Below are 20,655 nucleotides of genomic sequence, written 5' to 3' on the forward strand. Positions count from 1 at the left end.
TCTTATTTTACTTTTTAAATTAAATTTAACAATGAAAACTTACAAGAGAAGTCTTAAAAATAGTTTTTATTTTGCTTATCAAATCACAAAGTTGTAATTCTGTTGGACTGAAAATAGATGGGAGTTTTTCATTTATAAATACATCCTCCACAAAGTATAAATAGATCTGAAATAGCTCTTACACATTCAAGCAGTACTATTTCCCCATTATGACACGAAGTAGTAAACTACATATGCAAATAAGATATTTGGACAGATTATGGACAGTGAGGCATAATTCATTATAAATATGGCACATTTCACATACTCTCATTGTGTGAAGCCCTTTTTAAGATATACACTGAATTTTAAAATGATAGACATGTCGAACTTTGAATCTGCAAAAATTGTCAACATTTACGGTCAAACAGAAAATGTAGAATAAAAAACTGTCGCAACACTAGTGTGGATGTTCCAGCTTCACATGCTAAGCAGTAGATAAACATTTCCTCTTAAAAAATGATAAAATACTTGCAAGAACACAACATGGCACAGCAATAAAGGTCCAGGATTTTCAGCATCCAAGTATCACAGCGGTGTCAATGTGATTTTTACAAAACCGATGAGATGAAAATTAAACTTGTTTCACCGACGAGGTGAAACGATACTATCTTTAGTGGTTTAATGTTTTCATCCGGAAGGCTATTGCACGAAATGTACAAATTGTCAGACGGGGTGTGTGTACTGGTAGGAGGCACCTCCCGTTACTCCATATCATCCTCGTCAAAGATGGGCGGCTCGAAACTGCACACCTCCTCGTAGGTCAACCCTGCAAATCATAAGAACGTGAACCCCATTGGAGGTTTAATCCGAGGTGGCTAATTGGATTATATTCAATTGCATTATAAGGTGCCTTTCGCCACACCCTGCTGGAAAAAAATAATCTATTTTTTTACATTAAACTTCATATTCAAAATATTAAATAAATGCTATGCTGCAATAATTGTATACAGTATTGGTCTAGCACCCAACCTGCAAATGAAGAGTCAAAGAGCACATACGTATGGAAGCTGATTCTACTTTTAGGTATTCGAAATAATATTTTGCAAGAGTTTCAGAGCATATATTGTTTTAAATAATATCGTGATAATAATAATTTGGGATGTTCCAATTGTCATCTCTTTGGGGAATCTGTCTCTAACTTGGGAGCATCTGAACTTAGAAGGTACCGCCACATAAACATGCATCAGGGAGAGTATAGACATACGTTTCCACTCTTCAATCTCAAGCTCACGGCTCTCAAAGCTCTGGTCATAGCGTTCTGCCTCGGGCTCGTCGTCTGGGTCGTGATATTGTGTAAAGTATGGGTGGGCCAGCGCCTCAGCTGCCGTTATCCGCTTGTCGGTGTCCAGAACCAGCATTTTCTCCAGCAGGTCGACAGCTTCACGACAAAGCGAGAGAGAATGTATGTCATTGCTTGACAGTTGTTAGAACAATTTACATATTAGAAAAGGTAAAAGGTGCCAAATTGCCAATGTAAAAAATTTCTTGGTTTGATTTCCCTGATCAACACCGCGTAATCAACCTTTGGATGCCTGGGAAGGCAAATTGCATCTTTGCTCGAAACCTGCTTCTTGATATACTCAAGTCAGGTTTGAGGCTCTGGAACTTTTTGAACCACCCAGTTTCGAAGTGTTGCTCCATACCAAATTACCTTGAGGATTGGCGCCAATAAACACGTCAGCAAAATTCCTCTTGGGCATGTGCGGCAAGGAGCTGATGTAGTTCCTAGCCTGGGAAGGGGAAAAAACCAGTTGTCAAGACTACTCACAAGCAGCGGCATGTTGCAAACGTTCAATACACACACGTTGTTACTTCAAGGTCCATGCAATTTCTTGTTGCCACTCGCTGCTATCTATGGCCAAGCAAGTGATCAATTTGAGCAATTCATTCAAGTTAATTGCTTATTCTTAGCAGATTGTACAATTCAAAGGGAGCTGAGAAGACAAGTAGTGGCCATTCATAAAGCGGTCATACAGTATCCACATGTTGAAATCCAACTACCGTGACGTAAGCCAAAACAGCAAAGACAAGATTTGGTGGTCAAGGCCATCCCCAAATACCATGAAAACATAACCCAGCATAAGGATGACGGCAGCACTCAGATTAGGAATTTTGAGGTGATGCGCGGGCGTTGATGCTGCACCTCTCTGACATTTTCGAACTGGAGCCATTCAAGTCTTATTTAGAATGTTTTATACAAATTTACATAAACTTATGATGACTGAGATCAATAGAAATGCATAAAATATTCTGCCTTTAAAGACGCTAACAGTGTTCATTTTTTATATTTTGGTTATCGTATTCTGCCACCGCCAATTGTTACAAGGTTGTCGGTGCAAAATACAAACATAATAACATTGTATACACTCCTTACGTTGAAGGTCAAATGCAAATTCCATCTTTTTAATTGGCTCGACGCTGAAGTCAGGATTCAGAATTGGTTTACCATGTTTGTGTTATTGCCAAATCACCATATAAAAAATTATAACCGGACAATGGTTTTATCGCAAATTGTATTGCGGACCACAAGCTACAGCTCACAGCCTCCCCTGTTGGTGAACAACTGCCACAAGTGCTCACCTCGTGGCTGGGCATCCTGTTTATTAGTGACGCCGGCGGTGTTCCCGTCAACCGCATTATCTGCTGAAGCTGGTTTATGTCTACAAGGCTGGTGTCAAGGGGAGCATAGCGACAGGGGCAGAGTTGGTTAGCGAAGCCTTTTCTCACTGCTACACTCTTGTTATTCTGAGAAGCAAACTGTACGCTAGGAAGCCAAAGGGACGGCGGAATGGAAGCAGGCGGAAGACAAAAGACAAGAATGAGAGATTGAGTCAAGCCAGCGTCCAAACACACTTTGGGTGTATTGGGATTCCTTCACTCATTTTGTACTCCTAATCACTATAGGGAGATATTCTTTTGTTGCGTATATACGGCACTCATCGTGACATGAAAAACTAGATTTGGAACACTAGCCACATCATTGCCACCACCTCATACCAGATTAGTGTCTGCTGTTGGACTTTTCATTATAATTATTGCATAAATACACACGTTAGGAACATTTCGACTACAATTTGTTTTGCATCCGGGCTACTTGATTTTGTGTACTATATTGCCGATCCAATCGCTCAGCAATGCATTAACACTTTTACATACACACATTTTACTTTGTTTGATTCCTTTTATCGTGGGGATATGTGGCGCAGAAGATGGATGGACGGATAAATAAAAAAAAAAAAAAAAAAAAAAAAAAAAAAACTCAAACCTTCACATGGGCTAATGGGATATTTTGTTTCTCTAGTTACGAGTGATTGCTCACTGCTATTCAAGATGCATATACTCCTTGCACATTCAAACTTTAGAAAATGGTTCATTCTTTTGGGGAGAGTGAGCAATTCCCGACAAAGTTTCTCATGATTTGATGAAGGAAAGCAAGACATGCGGTAAGTGAGGCAGCACGCACGGGCAAAGTGTTGCTGAGCAAAAGCCTCGGCATGTCGTCGGCAACTCACAGCCTCTGAAGACATTTTCATCAACAGCTCGGGTCCCGGTGTTCCGACCAGCAGCATGATTAGCTTCAACTGATCAATATCTATCGGCATGTGTTAAAGGAAGACGCTGACAGACAGGACAGCGACACAACGAGACCCGCTCAGGAGTCTTCGGCTTCCTTGGCATGCCCACCGCCACGCTGCAACTCTGACAAATGGAGAGGATGCATCGAGAAGCCTCAGGTGAGGAGGTGGACAGGATGTGGAAGAAGGATGAGCAGAAAGAGGAAGACAACATGAAAAAGCTAAAGGACAAGAAGAAAAGGAAGGAGAGAAGGAGGAGGGGTGGAGAAAACATTAGGAGGAAGGGGGAAGAAGAGGAGGTCCTGTGGCGTTGAGCTTGGCCGTTAGTCAGAAAGGTTTCAAGAGGAAGCCCAGTGCCGAGCTCAGACTCACGCAAAGCCCAACCAAGGGAGTGTGGACCATTCGGAGCAGACATTCTCAACTGGTTGGCCGTCACCCCTCTAGCTACAGACACTTTCTGACTTTTTAAAATATGGATTCTAATGGTTGTGCCGTTCTCCTGACAAACTTGCCTTTCAAAATAAAGTGAGTGTCAAAAGAAAATCCCAGCATGGTTACTCGTTCTCTGCTAATTCCCGTCCCACCAGTTGAGACTGCCTGCGGCCATGTGCACAAAGTGAAACACACAAGTGAAACATTGAGATGAAAAGTGCCTGGATTGAAGGGGAAGGGAGGGAGATGGAGGCTAAGTAGTCATCAACACCTCAGGCTGCCTCACATGTGGAGGGAAAAGCGTTAAAAGGACAGATAAGCACATAAAGAAGTTCTTTGACAATACTGACAGGCAGCATGGTCACCTAGAGCGGCGCCCCCATGTGAAGGATACGGTCCGTTCCCGGGAACAAAGTTCTTCCTGTGAGAAGTTCTGCCATGATGCAGCCCACCGACCAAATATCCACTGTAACACGCACACACAAGCACAAGATCAAAAACAACTCCGAAATTTCAATACTAACTGGTCAATGTCAGATAGTGCGAGAATATCGATACTACACCGCGTATAACAATTCCCATGCATTGCGATGTGGAGGTTTTTTTCTGTCATCTTACCGGTCATGTTGTAATGCATCCAGTTTAACATGATCTCTGGGGCGCGGTACCAGCGGGTGGCCACATAGCCGGTCATCTCATCGTTGGTGTGCCGCGCCAAGCCGAAGTCCAGAATCTGTCAGGGGTTAGAGGGGGGGGGTGGAAGGAGCTGTGTTTGCACAGTAGACAGTGTCTTTTGCTTCATATTATAGATTGCTGCAGTGGGATGACTCACCTTCAGCTCACAATCCTCATTTACTGCCAGGTTGCTGGGTTTTAGATCCTGACAGTAAAAAAAAAATAAAAATACATATGGGAGGCGACAATTTATTATTATTTTTTTTTTAGAATGGGAATAATCTGATCACTAATCATGCTAGTAAACAAAATGAGTTAATGAACTGATGCTCAGACAGGGCAACTAAACAATTTCATCTTTTTTTTCTACACCAGAGATGAACATTGCCTGTTTCTTCTAAATGTTTACAAGCCAGCTATAAGAGAAGGAGTAAAAATAAATTAGGGGCAAAGGGAGACAATTGGACTTACTCTGTGAATGATGTCTGCTGAATGGATGTACTGAGACACAATGAAGAAGATGCCCATTAATGTACATTCATTGTCATCCGTTTAAATATGCACAACCATATCAAAGTCCAAAGAACACTCACTTTCAACCCTCTGAGGATCTGGTATATGAGGAACTGCACATGGTCGTCTGTCAGCTTTTGACATTTCACGATGTTGTTGAGGTCTGCGCCCATTAAATGAGTGACAAGATACCTGCCAATTAATGACACATTTAATGAATGCTTGGCTAAAATGCCCCGAAATCATTTGCCCGCCGCTGTTTCCAACAAAAACTAAAATGTCAACACATACAAGATAAAAAATATGTTCATATTAGGAGTGAACAGACCATTAAATCTAAAGGAAATATGCTACATTTTAGGTGCAGTAGTCGACTTAAGGACTTTTAAGTAACAGAGTCCGCATGTGTTTACATGCTAGCGTGACACGAAGCAGAGTTACACCACCTTGGAAAATTCCGCCTGCCTCAGGGCAGCTGTGGCTACATTATGTAGTTTAGAGTGTGAATGTGGGCGTGCATGAAGAATGTATAATATCCTCTGTGAAGCGCCTTTGAGCCTCCAAAATAGCTCTATATCAATCTGATGCGTCAATATTATCGTTAATAATTGGGAAGTATTATAGAGGTCTCCATCTTGTATAGAAAGCTTCTTGTCTGACACTGTGAGAAGCCTCGCCACAGCATTCTGATTCTGCAGGCTATTTTTAGAACTGGGGGGGCGCACACAGCTCCTGCATACTTATTGAACTGTTAGCAGAGCATGCGCCAGAAGACCTTTATGAACAGCACAGAAAATCTTTTTAAAGGAGGCATATTCTACATTTTCCGCTAAGCATTCCCGGGTGTCTTCATGACATGTCTGTTTGCTTTTCAATTCATTAACCACGGATGCAATATTAATCAAAATATCGAGTATATTATTGTAAAGAAAAATCCCACCCCATTACGACACCTGGCAACTATTACATTTTGAAAAAAATGAACAGCGTCCTATATTTATGTGTATAGTATTTTCGATAGTGTTAGCACTAAGGAGTCAAAACTGGGATTAACATTTGTCCATTTTTGTAAACATTTGATACAAATCATTTTTGAACACATTGGACTTACACATCTGTGAACTCCTTCAGAGAGGTGGCGGGGCTGAAAACGTCCAAGAGGCCGATTACCTGCAAACAGAAGCATCTAATCAAATCAACAACATTTGAGGATCAAATTTCAAATTTTGAGGAGCTACGTTTTCCAGATTAATCCCAGGGGTTTGAAGCAAGGTCTTTATCAAACAATTAAGAAAATACAACAAAAATACGACAATGAATAAACAATCGTTTTTTGAATATCTATAGTGAATGAACTGTTTTTATTTCTTATTCACATTGTGTATAATGGCAAACTGTATAGAGACACATTTTCAGTGTGGCAATTTTAAACACAAATATAAACTTCAATTTAAAATGACTATTTCTGAATAGGTTGTATGGTCTTTTAGCAAACTGAATTCATAAAAAAAGTTAAGATCTTCAGTAATGTCATTTTGAGGTTATTTGTTGTCCGGACCTCAAATAGACATCGTAAAAACTCGAGACAGCATTACTGATATTATAAACATTTAAAAGTACAGCACCAGTCAAAAGTTGATGCACAATTTGTCTTCGGGGGCCACATAAAATGATGTGACGGGCCATATCTGGCCCCCGGGCCTTGCATTTGACACCCATGATTAAAATGAAACATATAAAAACATATTCTGTTTTGAGTAATATTTTTTTGTTCACCTTGCATTTGACACCCATGATTCAAATGAAACATAAAAACATATTCTGTTTTGAATAATATTTTTTGTTTACCAACTAATTCAATGAATTGTTCTTCATAATGTTGGTCATAATGGAGTTTTAAAAACTTTTAGAACCCTTCTCAATTGCTCGTCACACGAGACAAGTTTGCCATTGAGTTTGTACAGTTTTCTTTATCACGCAGTTGTGCAGCCTAAACATGCATTAACATGCTCAAACTTCCACCGAAATGATTGATCTAATTAAATCAATGAAATCAATCAAGTTGAGGATGATAGACAAAGCAACAGACTCACATTTTCGTGCTTCATGTGCTTCAACAAGCGCAGTTCCCTGTAGGTGCGCTTGGCGTGGATGATGGACTGAAAAGGTCTGGAGAGCTTCTTCACGGCCAATTTTAAGCCGCTCTTCATATCGTAAGCAGAACTGTTGGAAAAGAAACATTTGCACACTGCCTTCGGAAAATCATTTGCAGAAGGCGCAGCAGGGAGGGGAAAGAAAAGGCGACATCAGCAGAAAATGTCAGCTCTCAGCTCACTGTAACCACAATCAAATGGTTGCTGCTTCCTCAACCAAGATCACCGAGCAGATTGTGCGATAACACGTCGCACGAGACTCAAGCCCGAAATTAATAGATGCAGTCGTAATAATGAGGCAAGTGCTGACTTCGATTGTGGAGAAAGCTGAAAACATCATGGTGGAATAGGAGTTAGACTATCTGGCTCAGGGTCAATCTCAGATCCAGCCTTGTGTTCTTGAGTTTGCATTTAAACTCCCTATGATTGCATAGATTTCTCCTCACACATTCCAAGACAGGCTACAGTGTCCATAATTGTTAATATGAGTGGCAATGCTGGTTTATCTTCCTGTGTCTGTCCATTGTCTGTCTACACAATCCCCACCTGATGACCAAATCCAGTGTTTCTTAAGGTGTGCCCTGCAAAAGGGCAAGGGAAGGCATCTTATGGAGTTAACTTTGTGAATGTGCTGTATAAAATAGCACATTTCCTACATAAAGTTAACATAACTATTTGAAAACTCTATGCTCCACTAATTGTTCCAAGTCTGCAGACCTTTACATACAGGTTTGCATTCCTCGAGCATTTCTTTAATGCAATTAGGAAGTAAATCATTCAGTGATTTGTACATCAGTAGCACAAGTTTAAAGTCTATTCAACAGCTGAATGGGAGTAAGCCTTTAGGACTGGAGTAATGTATTCTGATCTCTTTGTCCGGGTCAGAACCCGAGCTGCTGCGTTCTGAAAGAGCTGCAGCTGTTTAGTGCTCTTTTGGGGAAGTCCAGTCGGAAGTCCAATGTAATAATCAAGTCTGGTGGAGATAAAAGCAGGGTGGAACTTCTCCTGGTCTGCACAAAACCCTTTCTAATTGTTCTTCAACTGGCCTGATTTTGTGATTGATTTGTTATGATTGCTGACAATCAGATACAAATTCATTAGCCCACCAAGGTTTTGGTCTTTGTTTTTTTTTTTTAAAGACCTCTCACTTCTGTTAATGTTGAATAGAAATCAGTATGAACATGCACAGGGCCACCACTATTCTTCTGTTGCCAAACTTGAATGCATTCTGACCACTTTATCACGGTGTCCACAAGTCAGCTATGTGACGCTAATTACGTCATGGCACCAATGTTCAACACTCCAATTTTCGCAACGTCAGGTTGTTTGAGCATATCGATGCAGACGATGTCTGCAAGAATTTCCAAACTAATAAATTAATTTCATGTGAAAGCTTTTTCTTTTCTTTTTTTGACAACTTATCTGTGAAGACATGCTAACGAGCTTTAGCACGGCGAGCGTAGGCCTCATTAAAATGAATGGGTAAGGAGTGCAAAAGTTGGGTGACACACAAACAGCAGCACAAAGTTGTTTACCAGACGGATCCGTACGCGCCGGAGCCGACCGGAGACAAGTTCTGGTAGCGCTCCGGGACTTCCCATATGGCTTTGTTGACTTCCTGCAGGTAAAACTTGGGTCTTTCTTTCTGCGACATTGCTGCCGACCACCGATTGCCGAGTAATTCCCTCCTCGTCTTGTCTGCAACCGGACTTCAACTTCCCCAAAACTTACAAAAACACTATAAAGGCGGACTCTTTCTTCCCTCCTCTCTGTGCGACAACTTAATAGTGAGGTTCGTCCTCTTGCGAAATGTTGCAAAATCCCCGTCTGATTGCACGCACAATGAGTCTTGAAATGTTCCCCGTTGTTTTCGACGCCTCCTCCCGCAACTCTGCCCCACTTGCACGGCTCCAAATCTCGCGAGAACCAAAACGTGACCGAAACGCGAGCTGCGTTCACCTATCGTGCTGAATGTGAAAGCTATGTGCGCATATCTTATCCCATTGATCTTATTTGAATAAATAGTGTGTAAAAGTTAACTCCTTTGTATGTAATAAAATAAAATGTCTTCACATTTACAAGGAACAACAAAGTCATACCCCAAAAAGCTGATATAAACTTTATAAAATATAAACTTTCTCTCTAATATTTGATAACTTGGTACAGGCCAGGAAGTTTTTTAAAATTACTTTTGAAGGTATGCAAGATATTTGGCATATAAAATAATATTTTCAGAGTCACTTTTACAATACACGTAACTACAGTTTGTTTCACAACTATAATTTACTCAAGGGCATGTATTTTCTATTTTGTGCCTAAGTTGTATGAAATTTGAAGGGGGCAGAGAATGTCCCCCAATTGTAGAATGGCTAATACACAGTACACAATAACAGGTAACACAATCTTTAGATAAATGTATTGTGAAAAATAGAAGGCACAACATGGTTTCAAATGGAAAATATCAACGCAGCAACATTTGCTTTCTAGGCTAAAGCCAAATCACTAGACATATTCAAATAATAACATTACAAACGTAGGTCACCTAATACAAAACAGGTAAGCAAATTTCAAATGACAAAAAGACAAAGAACACAACCCCCAATACAAGTGTAATGGAAATTGGATTATCATAGTATTTTATTCAATAATCAATTGCATTTCTAATTTCTTTCATGATGTTTTCATATTAGTGTTCTTTAATTTTACACAGACAAGTAACTGTCCTGTGTTCCAGCCTCGAGACAAACATGGCTATATTCCTGGTGCCCACATTTTATGGCCACACATTTTTTGGAAGGATTATGTCTCGTCATAAACTTGCTTCATATAGCCTCCCTTCATGGACATAAATAAAAGCATCCAGCAAATCTGCTTCAGTCAAACCTTTGCATCAAGCATCATCAGAATCACAATCCTCTTTTTGCAGGTGACAAGATGACGACTTCAGAGGGACCGAATCAAATCCGTCGGACGTCCTCTGAATAAAACAAAATAGAAGATTTAAAAAAAAAAATTAAAAAAAAAGGTGCTTCGCATCTGTGTCTCAAGCGTCTGCATGTGGAGGAATTACCGACCTCATGCGAGTATGCTTTCATTTTGCTGAAGAAGGACTTGTGTGTGAGATGGATGAGGTCGTCCTCAGCGTCCTCTCCTTCCATGATTGCGCAGCTGTCGGCTGTGGGCAGCTCGCACTCTTTGCCCCCGGAGCTCATTATCAGTTTGGTGTACTTGTACTCCAATCTGCAGGGGAACAGCAGCCGCACCTTTACACTGATTGACGAACTTTGAATGGCATTTCGGCAGGAAACTAAAATACTAATTTGCCTTCTTTTGACCTGGAAACTTTTAAATTAAACTTTTTCATGTATTACTACTTTTTACACAACTTGCTGTTCCCTAACAAAGAGCTGAATGGTGACAGAAAAGCAGAAAAGTGCACGTCCTTGGAGATTTTCAAAAATCGGGCAGCTTAATTTCATCAGAGTCACCACAAAGTCAAAACAAGTCATCTCACTTGCGTGTCTTCTTCCAGAAGTAACAGATGAGGGTGACGAGAAGAGCAGCAGCGGCGGTTCCCGTGGAAACGCCAAACTTCAGCCAGAAATCCAGACTCACACAAGCGCTGACTGTCTGGGCTGGAAGTGCCTCTCCTCCATGACACTGCAACTGCCGCTGCCAGACGTAAGTCGTCCTCTAAGACGACAACACGAAAAAAAAAACAGAACCCCAGCGCTAAGTCTCACACTCTGGGTAAAAATTATGGAGTTGCATAATAATTTGTAATTTTGATGAGACTCTGTCAACACGCCCTTGTGTCCATGCCTACCTGTATTCCTTGTTCACAAGCACTGACAATCTCCCTGTAATTATGTTTGGTGCATCGTGGACACGCATGCTGACTCTGCCAAAGGAAGTGGAAAGTGCAGCCATCACACGTCCCCTCTGAGCAGTTACTGTGAAGAAGAAACCATATCAGATTTAGAGTGTTCAATCAAACTAGGGTAGAGTAATATGGCCTTAAAGTGAATGTCTACCATTTTTTCTCCATCTGATTTCCAATTTTATTATTGCCCCCCCCCCCCATATTTGCTTTATTTATTTATTCAGGAATTCGTCTTTGTTTAAATGTTTTTATTTCCCAAGCATTGAGCCAAGGTACAATAAAATAAGATGAGATAATCATTTAATAAATAACCAGAAAGTGAATTTATCTTCTACAGCAGCACACAGCTGATTGTTAGAAAAAATGCATAATATAAAAATATACATACAAACTGTTACATACAATATTTTTTTGAACGATAAAGAGCCATGTGACTTGTTTTTGTCTTTAGTTGCAGTGCAGATAAAAACAGAGCAACAAATAAAGACGGCTGTATCAACCTTCAAGGATACAATAGGAAAGCAGAAAACAAACACAGCTACTATTGGCAAGTGATAGGGAAAAAACCCTGCTGCAAGGAACTGACGCCGCCCCGAAAAATATTTATCATTACACAACAAACTATGATGCCAAAACATGAATTTTTAAACTCGAACATTACCCTTAAAATATTTTATATTTAAAATAGTTTGAAAATATACTAGAGGTATATGTGGCCAAAGACTCCAAAACCCAACCTAAAAAATTTAATCAAGGCAACTCGTTTGTTGAAGACATTTCATCTTTTCATCGTGTTTCATGTGATTTCTAAATTCTAGGTGTGGAGTCCTTCTATTTATACCTCAGTATGTGTGTTCCCTGGGTGTGGTTAGTCTTGTTGTTCAGTGTAGTTAGCAAACCAATCAGTCAGTCGTTCATGCGTGAAATAAAACAAAATAGCCACACATGAATATACAGTTTAAACCTGGAGAAGCGTTTTGAGTTAAAAATGACATTTCGGATTTAAAAAAATTAATAATAATTTAAATAAATAAGTAAATAACTAAATAAAAAAAATAAAGAGTCAACCTTTGCTTCTCTGGCCAGATGTAATACAGTACAGACCATTTAGGTAGGGCTTTGGCAGCATCTAGTGGCATTTTACCAAATTACAGAACACACACAAAAATCAATAATTTACAGGGAAGAGCCCTAACTTAGTTACTTTGAAAAGCAACAAATTAGTAAATCAACCAAGTTACTTTTTTTAAGACAACTGGAGCAACACTGGCCGTGAATAGAGAAAATATTTTGTAAACTAACTCCTCTCTGCAGCCATTTTTCTACAAGTGCTCATCAGCAGAGACATGCTTTAAACTTCAAATGCCAGAAACAAATTATTTAATTAATTCAGACTGAATAATAAAACTAAATTAAATCAAATGTATTAATCGCTTACCCCTACACGAAATCAAAACAGCAAGCAATACCTGGGTGGTGTAATGAGGTCTTTTGCGCTAATGCCCGGGTCGCATCTCAGCCTGATAGTGGCCGTGCGGCCTCCTTTACAAGCCTGTGTTGTCTCAGCGGACCTGAAAAGCCAAGACAAAGTTTCTTGGGATTGTGTTTTTAAATACACCCTGAACAAAAAATGCTCTGGCAGGTTGGATAAATGTTATGTTATCACTCTCATATGCTCATTGGGAATTCAATATGGCAAAGAACCCTCTAGAAAAACTCCAAAAGAGTTGCTACCCGTTGGAAATTTCCCATCTTAAATAAGCAGTGTTGATATGACTTACCTGAAATAAAATATAAGATCCGGTAGGTTTGACGTAGAGGGGAAGAGCCCCGGCGGAGAGGAGATGTTAGCCAGGACCGTGTCAGTAGTTACACCTTCAACAAAGCGCAAGCATTAGAGCAAGAACAAGGCCAACTGTCACGACTTATTTGAAACACGAGGTCACCAAATGAAATTGTGCTCAATGAAATCTTGACAGTTTTAACATTGGTTTGGTCAGAGCGGAGCTAAGTTTAGCCTGAGTTTGGCTTTTGCCTGACAACAAATCCATGTCTGATGTGCAGGTATTGCTTTTGCGTCATCTTGTGATGAAGAACAGAATAGATTAACCTTATCATTCTAACTACTGTATTAACATGGGCAATTTTTAGATTTGATTTTATAGATGGGATGTCAAATTACTGTTTTCTTTTTCTGCTTTTTATGGCAGGGCTCCAGCCCTGTTCACTGAATAAAACCAAAAGCAAAAGGTTATAAAATGGCTAATAGGAAAGGAGTGATTGGTTGGGGGTTTTCAGGTTGCATTTTTGGAAAATGAGCAGCATTGGACTGCATGATGACGGCATACCAACAAGAGTGTCGCCGACAACAAAGGGCTGTGACGCCACCATGTTCTGGCTCCTGATGTCCGAGGGAACCACGAGAGACTGGCACACGTGACCCTGGACCACTCGGCCGTGCTCCGTCACGTTGTCCGCGCAGGTCGCCGACGCTCGGCCCTGCAAAACCGCGTCGGCGGGTGAAGAGGAATAGATACGTAGGGGCCAGAAGCGCACCGAGGCAGCGATGCGTCACCTCTTTGCCGCACAGAGCCACGCTGAAATGATGGAAGTAGCGCAGGCCTTTACTGGTGAAACGCGGGCCACTTTGGATGGAGGTGACATTGGACAGAGGAGAGAAGTCATAGTGCAGCAACGCGCCACCTGTTGTCTGCACTGTGGCCGTGCAATCACTGAAGCACGCCGTGTAGGCCTGGGGAAGAACAGAAGATACAAATTGCCAGTAAGAGACGAGATTCACATTGGAATATACAAAAACAAATATGACAATTAAATGTGCTTACAAGATCACAATCAGTCTATTTTGAACAAGCATGAGAATATAATTCGTTGAAATGACAAACAGATGTGTATATAGTGTGAACAGAAAAGACACTTTACAAATAACAAGGCTGCGGTTCAGATAATACAAAAATGTATCAAATTCAACACCAGTTACGCAGCTAACATTGCACTTTCTGTTATGGCTCTTATTTAAAATGTATTCACACCACTTCCAATGCACCACAAGTATCACTTCTGTCTTATGCCTTTCATTTGGGTCATGGGTGACCAATTGGCAGTCGCCAAGTAATGTTTGCAAGTGCACACAGATAAGGAAAAACTTGAACCTGGTTGTTCTTTGTATTTGAGCCGCACACAACACAAGCCGGTTCTCCGGTAGGCCACTCAGTCGCGACGATGGAGTTTGGCGGGCAGCGCTGGCACGTTCCCTTGGCTCCCTCGGCGACCTTCTCGCTGACCAAGCGATGGCCCGGCGGGCAGGGCACGCAGGCAGAGTCGTCGTCGGGGCTAGACGTGAGGGCGCACTGGTGACATTTTGAGGCCACGCCCCCCAGAACATTGGTGATGTGAATGGAGAAAATCTTCGCTACGTCAGTGCTGTACCGCTTCTCCTGACAAGGGGGCACAGTTAGATTCAGTTCAAATACTTTACATACAAACCAGAGCAAAAATGCACCAGGCTACTTTCCGCTCTGTTGCTTAGCAACCTTACTCTGCAGTGTCTGCCGCAAAACGCAAGTGCAGTGTGCAATTGTGATACATAACCATCATTTCCTATCCCCATCTTGCTTTTTCACTGCATATATGACTTCCTTAAGAGGTCAAGAGGATTTATAAAATCCTGACCATTGTGGAGTTGTCTGTACGTTGGAAAGCCCAGGTGAAGCTGACAGTGGCATTGCTTTGAATCAGGTACGAGTATGACTGCTTCCCGTTGCTGCCCTTCCACTGCTCCACTTCATTGTTGCTCCACGGATTGAGACCCTGTCGAGAAAGCCAACGGCACCGTGTAAAGCGTCCATTGTTTTAGTTTGACATCGGACAACGATCTATTTGTGACATCGTACCGCCAGAAAAAGCAAGGTGCAATCTGCCGAACATGAGGTTTCAAAGACAAAGCTGATGCGAGACAGTTCACTCCGCTTTCCGTCTTTTGCCTGAGACTTTGGCAGCCTGTGAAGACGACACGTCAGTTCCATGAATTACCACCATTGATAGATATCGAGCAGATGTTCACCTGTATCCCGGGACGGTGAGCGTGAGCATGAGGTAGTCTGTGTCTCGATCACCGGGAGTGGTGTACACGTACTCTCCGGCCACCTCCCACGCTGTCATCATGGCAAATGACAGACAAAAATGGCAGATATCACTGAGCCTTTATCGAATGATAATCAATGTAGTAATTATTGCGACAGGCCTAGTGACAGTATGAATTTTTTTTCATAGATGTTTTGATGCGTTCACTCACCAGTGCGGTGCACGGAGTCATCCAAATCTGTCCGTAGGACATTACTTTTCATGTTGCTTGGCATTGTGTTCCACCATTTGTACTCAAAACCAACCACAGCTTCTGTGCCAGCAGGGCACTCTGTACAGGCTGTTAACCAAAGGTCAAGATCACTTCAGGCCAAACACACACACAAATAAACATAAGACAGCAAGGAATGTCCACCTGTTCCATTTGAGTAGAAGTTTTCAGCACAAGCTTGGCAGGTGGCTGAGGTGTTGCTCATGAAAAACCCCGGGTTACACGGCGGACACATTTGCTTCTCTCCCGACCCGGGAAGCTTCACGGACCCCTTGGCGGTTTCGCTGCAGATTTTAGGCTCGATCCATTTGTACATCAGCTGCGTCTGAGGCACACCATGTACAAGTATTTCAACCTAAAAATCCAAACTAAACTCATGCCCATCTTTGCATTTTCTTTAGCTTGCCCTCGTTTAGGTCACATTAATTGAGTTGAGCTGGATGGTTGTAGATAAGGACAATTTAAATCCAGAACACCCGAACTTTTTCTGTAAGTGGGCTCCTGCGATAAGTGTTGAAATGATGAGCGTACCTTTCCGTGTGCGTCACAGGGTGTATGCGTATGGAAGTAGTCTGCATTTGTGCATGCCGGTCTCATTTTGCAGCTTCCTGATGAAACCTCTGCAAAAATGCCAATAATAGCTCACACCAACATTAGCCACACAGATAATGCAATTTAAGTTTACTTTTCTAAACACAACATGAAACATGTTATTTGAAATTGATGTGCAAAATCTTTCCTGATAAGAGGCCCCTCGACCCAAACTGTTGCTATAAAAAGCAACGGATGTACCTGCGTATTTATCAGGGTCACACTGCTGGCAAACGGTAGCCCCCTTGTTGGAGTAGGTATCAGGGGGGCAGGGGTCACAGCGGGCGGCTCCCGGCTTGGCGCTGTGGGTGCCCGGCTTGCAGTGGAAACACTCGGACGTGTAGGCCACACCTGCGGAGAAGGATACATTACAGTATTATGTAGAACAATTACAATAAATACTCTTCCAAAGATGACTGAGGAAAAAAATGATCCAATTAATTATTAAATTAAAAATGTTGTCGGCAGAATTGACCATCTGTACCCGAGATGTGTATGTTCCGCAGCAACACGGCTTTGTCAGAAAGGTCTGTGTGAAAGGTGTAGGCAGTGGTTCTCCAGAACAAAACATTACTGCCTTTGTTCAGCTCGACCTGTAGCAATCAGAATTATGTACAAGTACATCCTCCATAAATGCACAACTTCTTGATACACTTTGTGTATTACACGGCGAAGGGTTTAAACCTCATGATGACTCCAGTCGCTCTCAGAGATACCCATCCAGCGGCTGGTAGATTCAGTGGACTGACACTGGTCGTTTTGGACCTGAAAGGGAGAGAAGGGAAAGACTGACATAAAACTGTGAAATTTTGGAAAGACACAATGGCCATCTTGAACAAATGAATGAGCTCACGGAGACCACTTACAAAGAACTCAAAGTAGATGCTGCTGTCGGAATAGGAATAGTCAAAGGAAACGCGTCCCGGTTTCTTCAGGTTCACTGAATACGACAGCGTGGCCGTGCACTCGTCCGTGTTTGAGGCCACATAATCGCCCATTGGTGTCCAAGTAGAACTGTAGAAAGGAGGGGATTTAAAAAAAAAAAAAAAAAAAAAAAAAAAGCATAAAGTAGAAAATGGCACCAAATATAAATAATGACCTGGTTTAATACTGAGCGAGCATTGTGTGAATTTTGGCGTGTGTGAATAGTGTTGTAAATGTCCCGAATGAGTTAAACTGTTTGATGTTTAAATGGGTTGAGGAAGAAATACATTTAAGTCAATTATCTCTTCATTTTTTTAATTCTATAGTGAAGATGTGTCAATTTGGGGGACGTGCTAAAAACCTGTATGAAATTTAAGGAATGTGGAAATATTTCCCAAGATGTCTTGAAGAAGCAGCAAAGTGGTACGATGGAATGGCAGAAACACATCTTTGAATGTGTCATTCACTTGAAAGTTTATATCTATTTGAAACAAGGCGATTTGTTCCAAAATATCAGAAGTATTTTCATGCGTGCCGATCTGATTATCAATCAACATAAAGCACCCCTGTTGTTTGGAATAAATTCCCCATGCGCTGTACTTACTTGGAGCAGTCTGTTTCCACGTCCCAGCCGTTGGTGTTGATCCCGAGCGTGACGAAGCCTGCGGGCAGGCGGTCCCACTCGTCGAAGGCCACGCCGGAGCCCAGAGAATGCGTTCCGGCTGCACACTTCTGGCACATCTGAGTCCGCATGTCCAGAAATTCCCCCTCATTGCAGGAGAAAGCTACCAAAAGAACCCAAAATCAATCTGCGACATAGATTTGTACATTGGACGTTTTGCTTCAAACACAACATCGGATGCGAGACACTCACTGCACTGAGTGCCTTTGACTGGATCTGGGAGGCCGGTGCAGGTTAGGGCCTTGTTGGGAATGGCCACCCTCCAGCGAGAGCCCAGCACGTCGCATTCGGTGTATTCAAAGTGGTAATCTGACTGCAGAAAGGACAAACAAGTGGGACAGTCACATTATTTACAGATGAAACACATTTGCAAACGCAGAAAGAAATGTGTCAAGACAAAGGATCTGTACGAATTGGCGGCGTTTCAAGCAAGCGTGGAAAAACAAACATCAAATTATCCATTTCCGACACATATTAGAGCAAGTACATATTGCATGTTAAGCATGCCACCATCTATTAAATGTTACTCACTATAAGTCAATTTAATGTCTGTTCCAATACTTTTTGCTCACTTGAAAAAAAAAACCAGAGAATCTTATCTAACTTATCCAACTCCTCGAGCAGCTATGTTTCAAAAACATGACTAGCGACTTTAATTCCCACTGGCGAGACGACACCAGTGGGAATCATTTTTGCAGTACAAGTCAGATGATAAGAAACAGGTTTTATCTCAGAGAATGAGGACAGCCTCCTTTCCAAATAAAGACGAGGCTAATATTTGCCAAGGAGCTCGTTCCAAATGTTATTTTAATGTCCCATGTTGGGGGGCGTGATGCAAGCTCTTTTCCTTTGGTGCTCTAACCCTTTTTTCAAGATTGGTGCCAGCCAGCTTTGTTTCTCTTTGTCTGTGGGGTCTTAACGCTACTTAGTAGGTGACGGAAAAACAGTGTAGCACCTCCATGAATGTCATTTAGGAGGGAAGTAGACTGTTATCTTGCTGCCGGTATACTGAAGTGAAGCTCATGAGGCGGGGTAAGCCTTGCAGGATTAATAGTTAACAGAAACACAGCATCAACAGGAGTGGGCAGGACTCTGGCTTTTCCATTAGCCCCTTTGGCTGCTAGAGGAGCAGATGGGTCTCGCGCCTCAGCTCTAATGTTAAAATGCATCTAATGTGCCGGAGGCTGTAAAAGGTCACTTGGGCAAAACAGGAACTCACAGAAACGCCATATCAGGGATAAACAACTAAAACAATTGTTTGAAAATGAGCTGCTTTTCATTTGCATTCTATAACGGTATCAAATTCAAGGCTCAAGGCACGAGGCCTAAATATTTCCCGCTAGATTATTTTTTATGGCCCGCAAAAGAAAATCATGTACATCAACCCTCATGATTCGGGCTAAAATCTGTACCAAATTTCAAATTGTCATGTAATTGTAATGAATTCACAAGCATTTTGGGGGTTAACAAACCATCGTTATAGTAACTTGAACAATAGGTGAAAAAACTGTTACGCTAGATTTTTTTTTTATGTCAAAACTAGGTCACTTTGTTGTTCATATGTACATATATGTATGTATATATATATATGATAAGGTGTTCAAACGTTCAGAATGTTTCAGTCATATCAGCCCTGTGAAAGAAACGGCATCATTATGTGGCCCGTGAGAAAAATGAGTTTGACACCATTGCCTAATGTTCAATAAACTAGTGTTATGATATTCAGTATAATAATAATAAAACAAACTGAGGTAATGAAACCAAAAAGCTTTAGGCATCGGTTTTATTTGTTGATTGTGTTCTCAGTTGCATTAAGTACAAATACAGCAAATTTAAAAAGTTTGCATAAGTGTGCACACCCTATTATAATTGTGATGTGGCAGTGTGGAGAATTAACCGATTACATGTAAATTGCAAACTGAAGTTGAATGGGAGTTAAGTCGTGCTATTTTATGTAGTCATGTATAACTTTTTTGGGACATGGTGTTTTACACTGGACACAAGTGATTTTAGTTCTTGTAATTTACTATGCATCTTTTATTTAACCATATGTTTCAAATAAACAACTGAATGGATTTTAAAATTAAAATAAAAAAAAGGCTGCCACTCACAGCGGCGCCACAAAAAAAACAAGTGCGAAAGTTAAATTCAGAACATATGAATCATTTATTTTTACATCTACTCTACAGTATAGACTGGATAGCTATGTTACTGTACATTTAATGGCCATATGTAAAAAACAAAACAAAAAACAAAGAGAAACGTTCGTATGAAACAAGTGCACAAGCATCATCATACATATGGCAGGTTGTTGTCGAAGCATATGTTCATTTCCCACACACACGAACACACTCGTACTATCTTTTCACAGTAAACAAGTCTTAAGCAAGTGAGTTGTAACAACTTCCTAAGAATAAGGGTTACTTTTGATAACCCTGCATTTATTCAAAACGATTATCTGACTTTCACTTTTGAGTTTACACATTGCTTGACAACCACTAGCTAAGACTTACGTACACGGAGAACTCTTAACTTCAAGGAAAAAGGTAGAAGTCGCCCCAATTTAAACTACTCGAACGTACCTCTTTGCACATGGGCAAATCCGCAAAAGCGCGTGCAAAAAGCAGGCAGAGAAGGGGTGGTAGATACATGGCAGCCTGCTGTCCAGGTCCGAGTGATGGGAGTCACAGGTGGAGGAAGACAGCGACAACGGACACGCCCCACAAACGCCATAGTCGTCAGGTGCGGCCGGCCCCCTTCTCGACAAAATGGATGAGTCAGCGTTCACTGCAGAGGTGGCGAAAATACGCACG

General features: G+C 41.4%; 2 protein-coding genes across 3 annotated transcripts; both read right to left on the bottom strand.

Annotated features, from left to right (window-relative positions):
- Positions 1-48: 48 nt before the first annotated feature.
- mapk14a (mitogen-activated protein kinase 14a) lies at positions 49-9,304 on the bottom strand. 2 transcript variants are annotated; one of them, XM_037270394.1, is made up of 12 exons: positions 8,926-9,304; positions 7,331-7,460; positions 6,349-6,407; positions 5,318-5,429; positions 5,196-5,225; positions 4,882-4,929; positions 4,668-4,782; positions 4,444-4,515; positions 2,623-2,702; positions 1,694-1,772; positions 1,247-1,420; positions 49-808 (listed from the first exon to the last, which is right to left on the bottom strand). In XM_037270394.1, exons 1-12 carry the CDS (start codon positions 9,042-9,044, stop codon positions 744-746), a joined length of 1,083 nt encoding a protein of 360 aa, XP_037126289.1. In that variant the 5' UTR covers positions 9,045-9,304; the 3' UTR covers positions 49-743. The 2 variants fall into 2 exon arrangements, with proteins under 2 accessions (XP_037126289.1, XP_037126279.1); XM_037270384.1 differs by lacking the exon at positions 2,623-2,702 and adding an exon at positions 3,555-3,634.
- Positions 9,305-9,789: 485 nt separating this feature from the next.
- elapor1 (endosome-lysosome associated apoptosis and autophagy regulator 1) lies at positions 9,790-20,598 on the bottom strand. The gene is made up of 22 exons (XM_037270370.1): positions 20,425-20,598; positions 18,035-18,155; positions 17,765-17,945; positions 17,103-17,250; positions 16,921-17,001; positions 16,721-16,829; positions 16,438-16,587; positions 16,177-16,265; positions 15,790-15,970; positions 15,586-15,714; positions 15,355-15,445; positions 15,185-15,290; positions 14,964-15,101; positions 14,444-14,728; positions 13,849-14,025; positions 13,622-13,772; positions 13,055-13,148; positions 12,743-12,844; positions 11,217-11,343; positions 10,905-11,083; positions 10,465-10,630; positions 9,790-10,367 (listed from the first exon to the last, which is right to left on the bottom strand). Exons 1-22 carry the CDS (start codon positions 20,491-20,493, stop codon positions 10,281-10,283), a joined length of 2,961 nt encoding a protein of 986 aa, XP_037126265.1. The 5' UTR covers positions 20,494-20,598; the 3' UTR covers positions 9,790-10,280.
- Between the last annotated feature and the right edge of the window lie 57 nt (positions 20,599-20,655).

This window comes from Syngnathus acus, chromosome 2 (assembly GCF_901709675.1).
Source record: "Syngnathus acus chromosome 2, fSynAcu1.2, whole genome shotgun sequence".
NCBI classification, from domain to species: domain Eukaryota; kingdom Metazoa; phylum Chordata; class Actinopteri; order Syngnathiformes; family Syngnathidae; genus Syngnathus; species Syngnathus acus.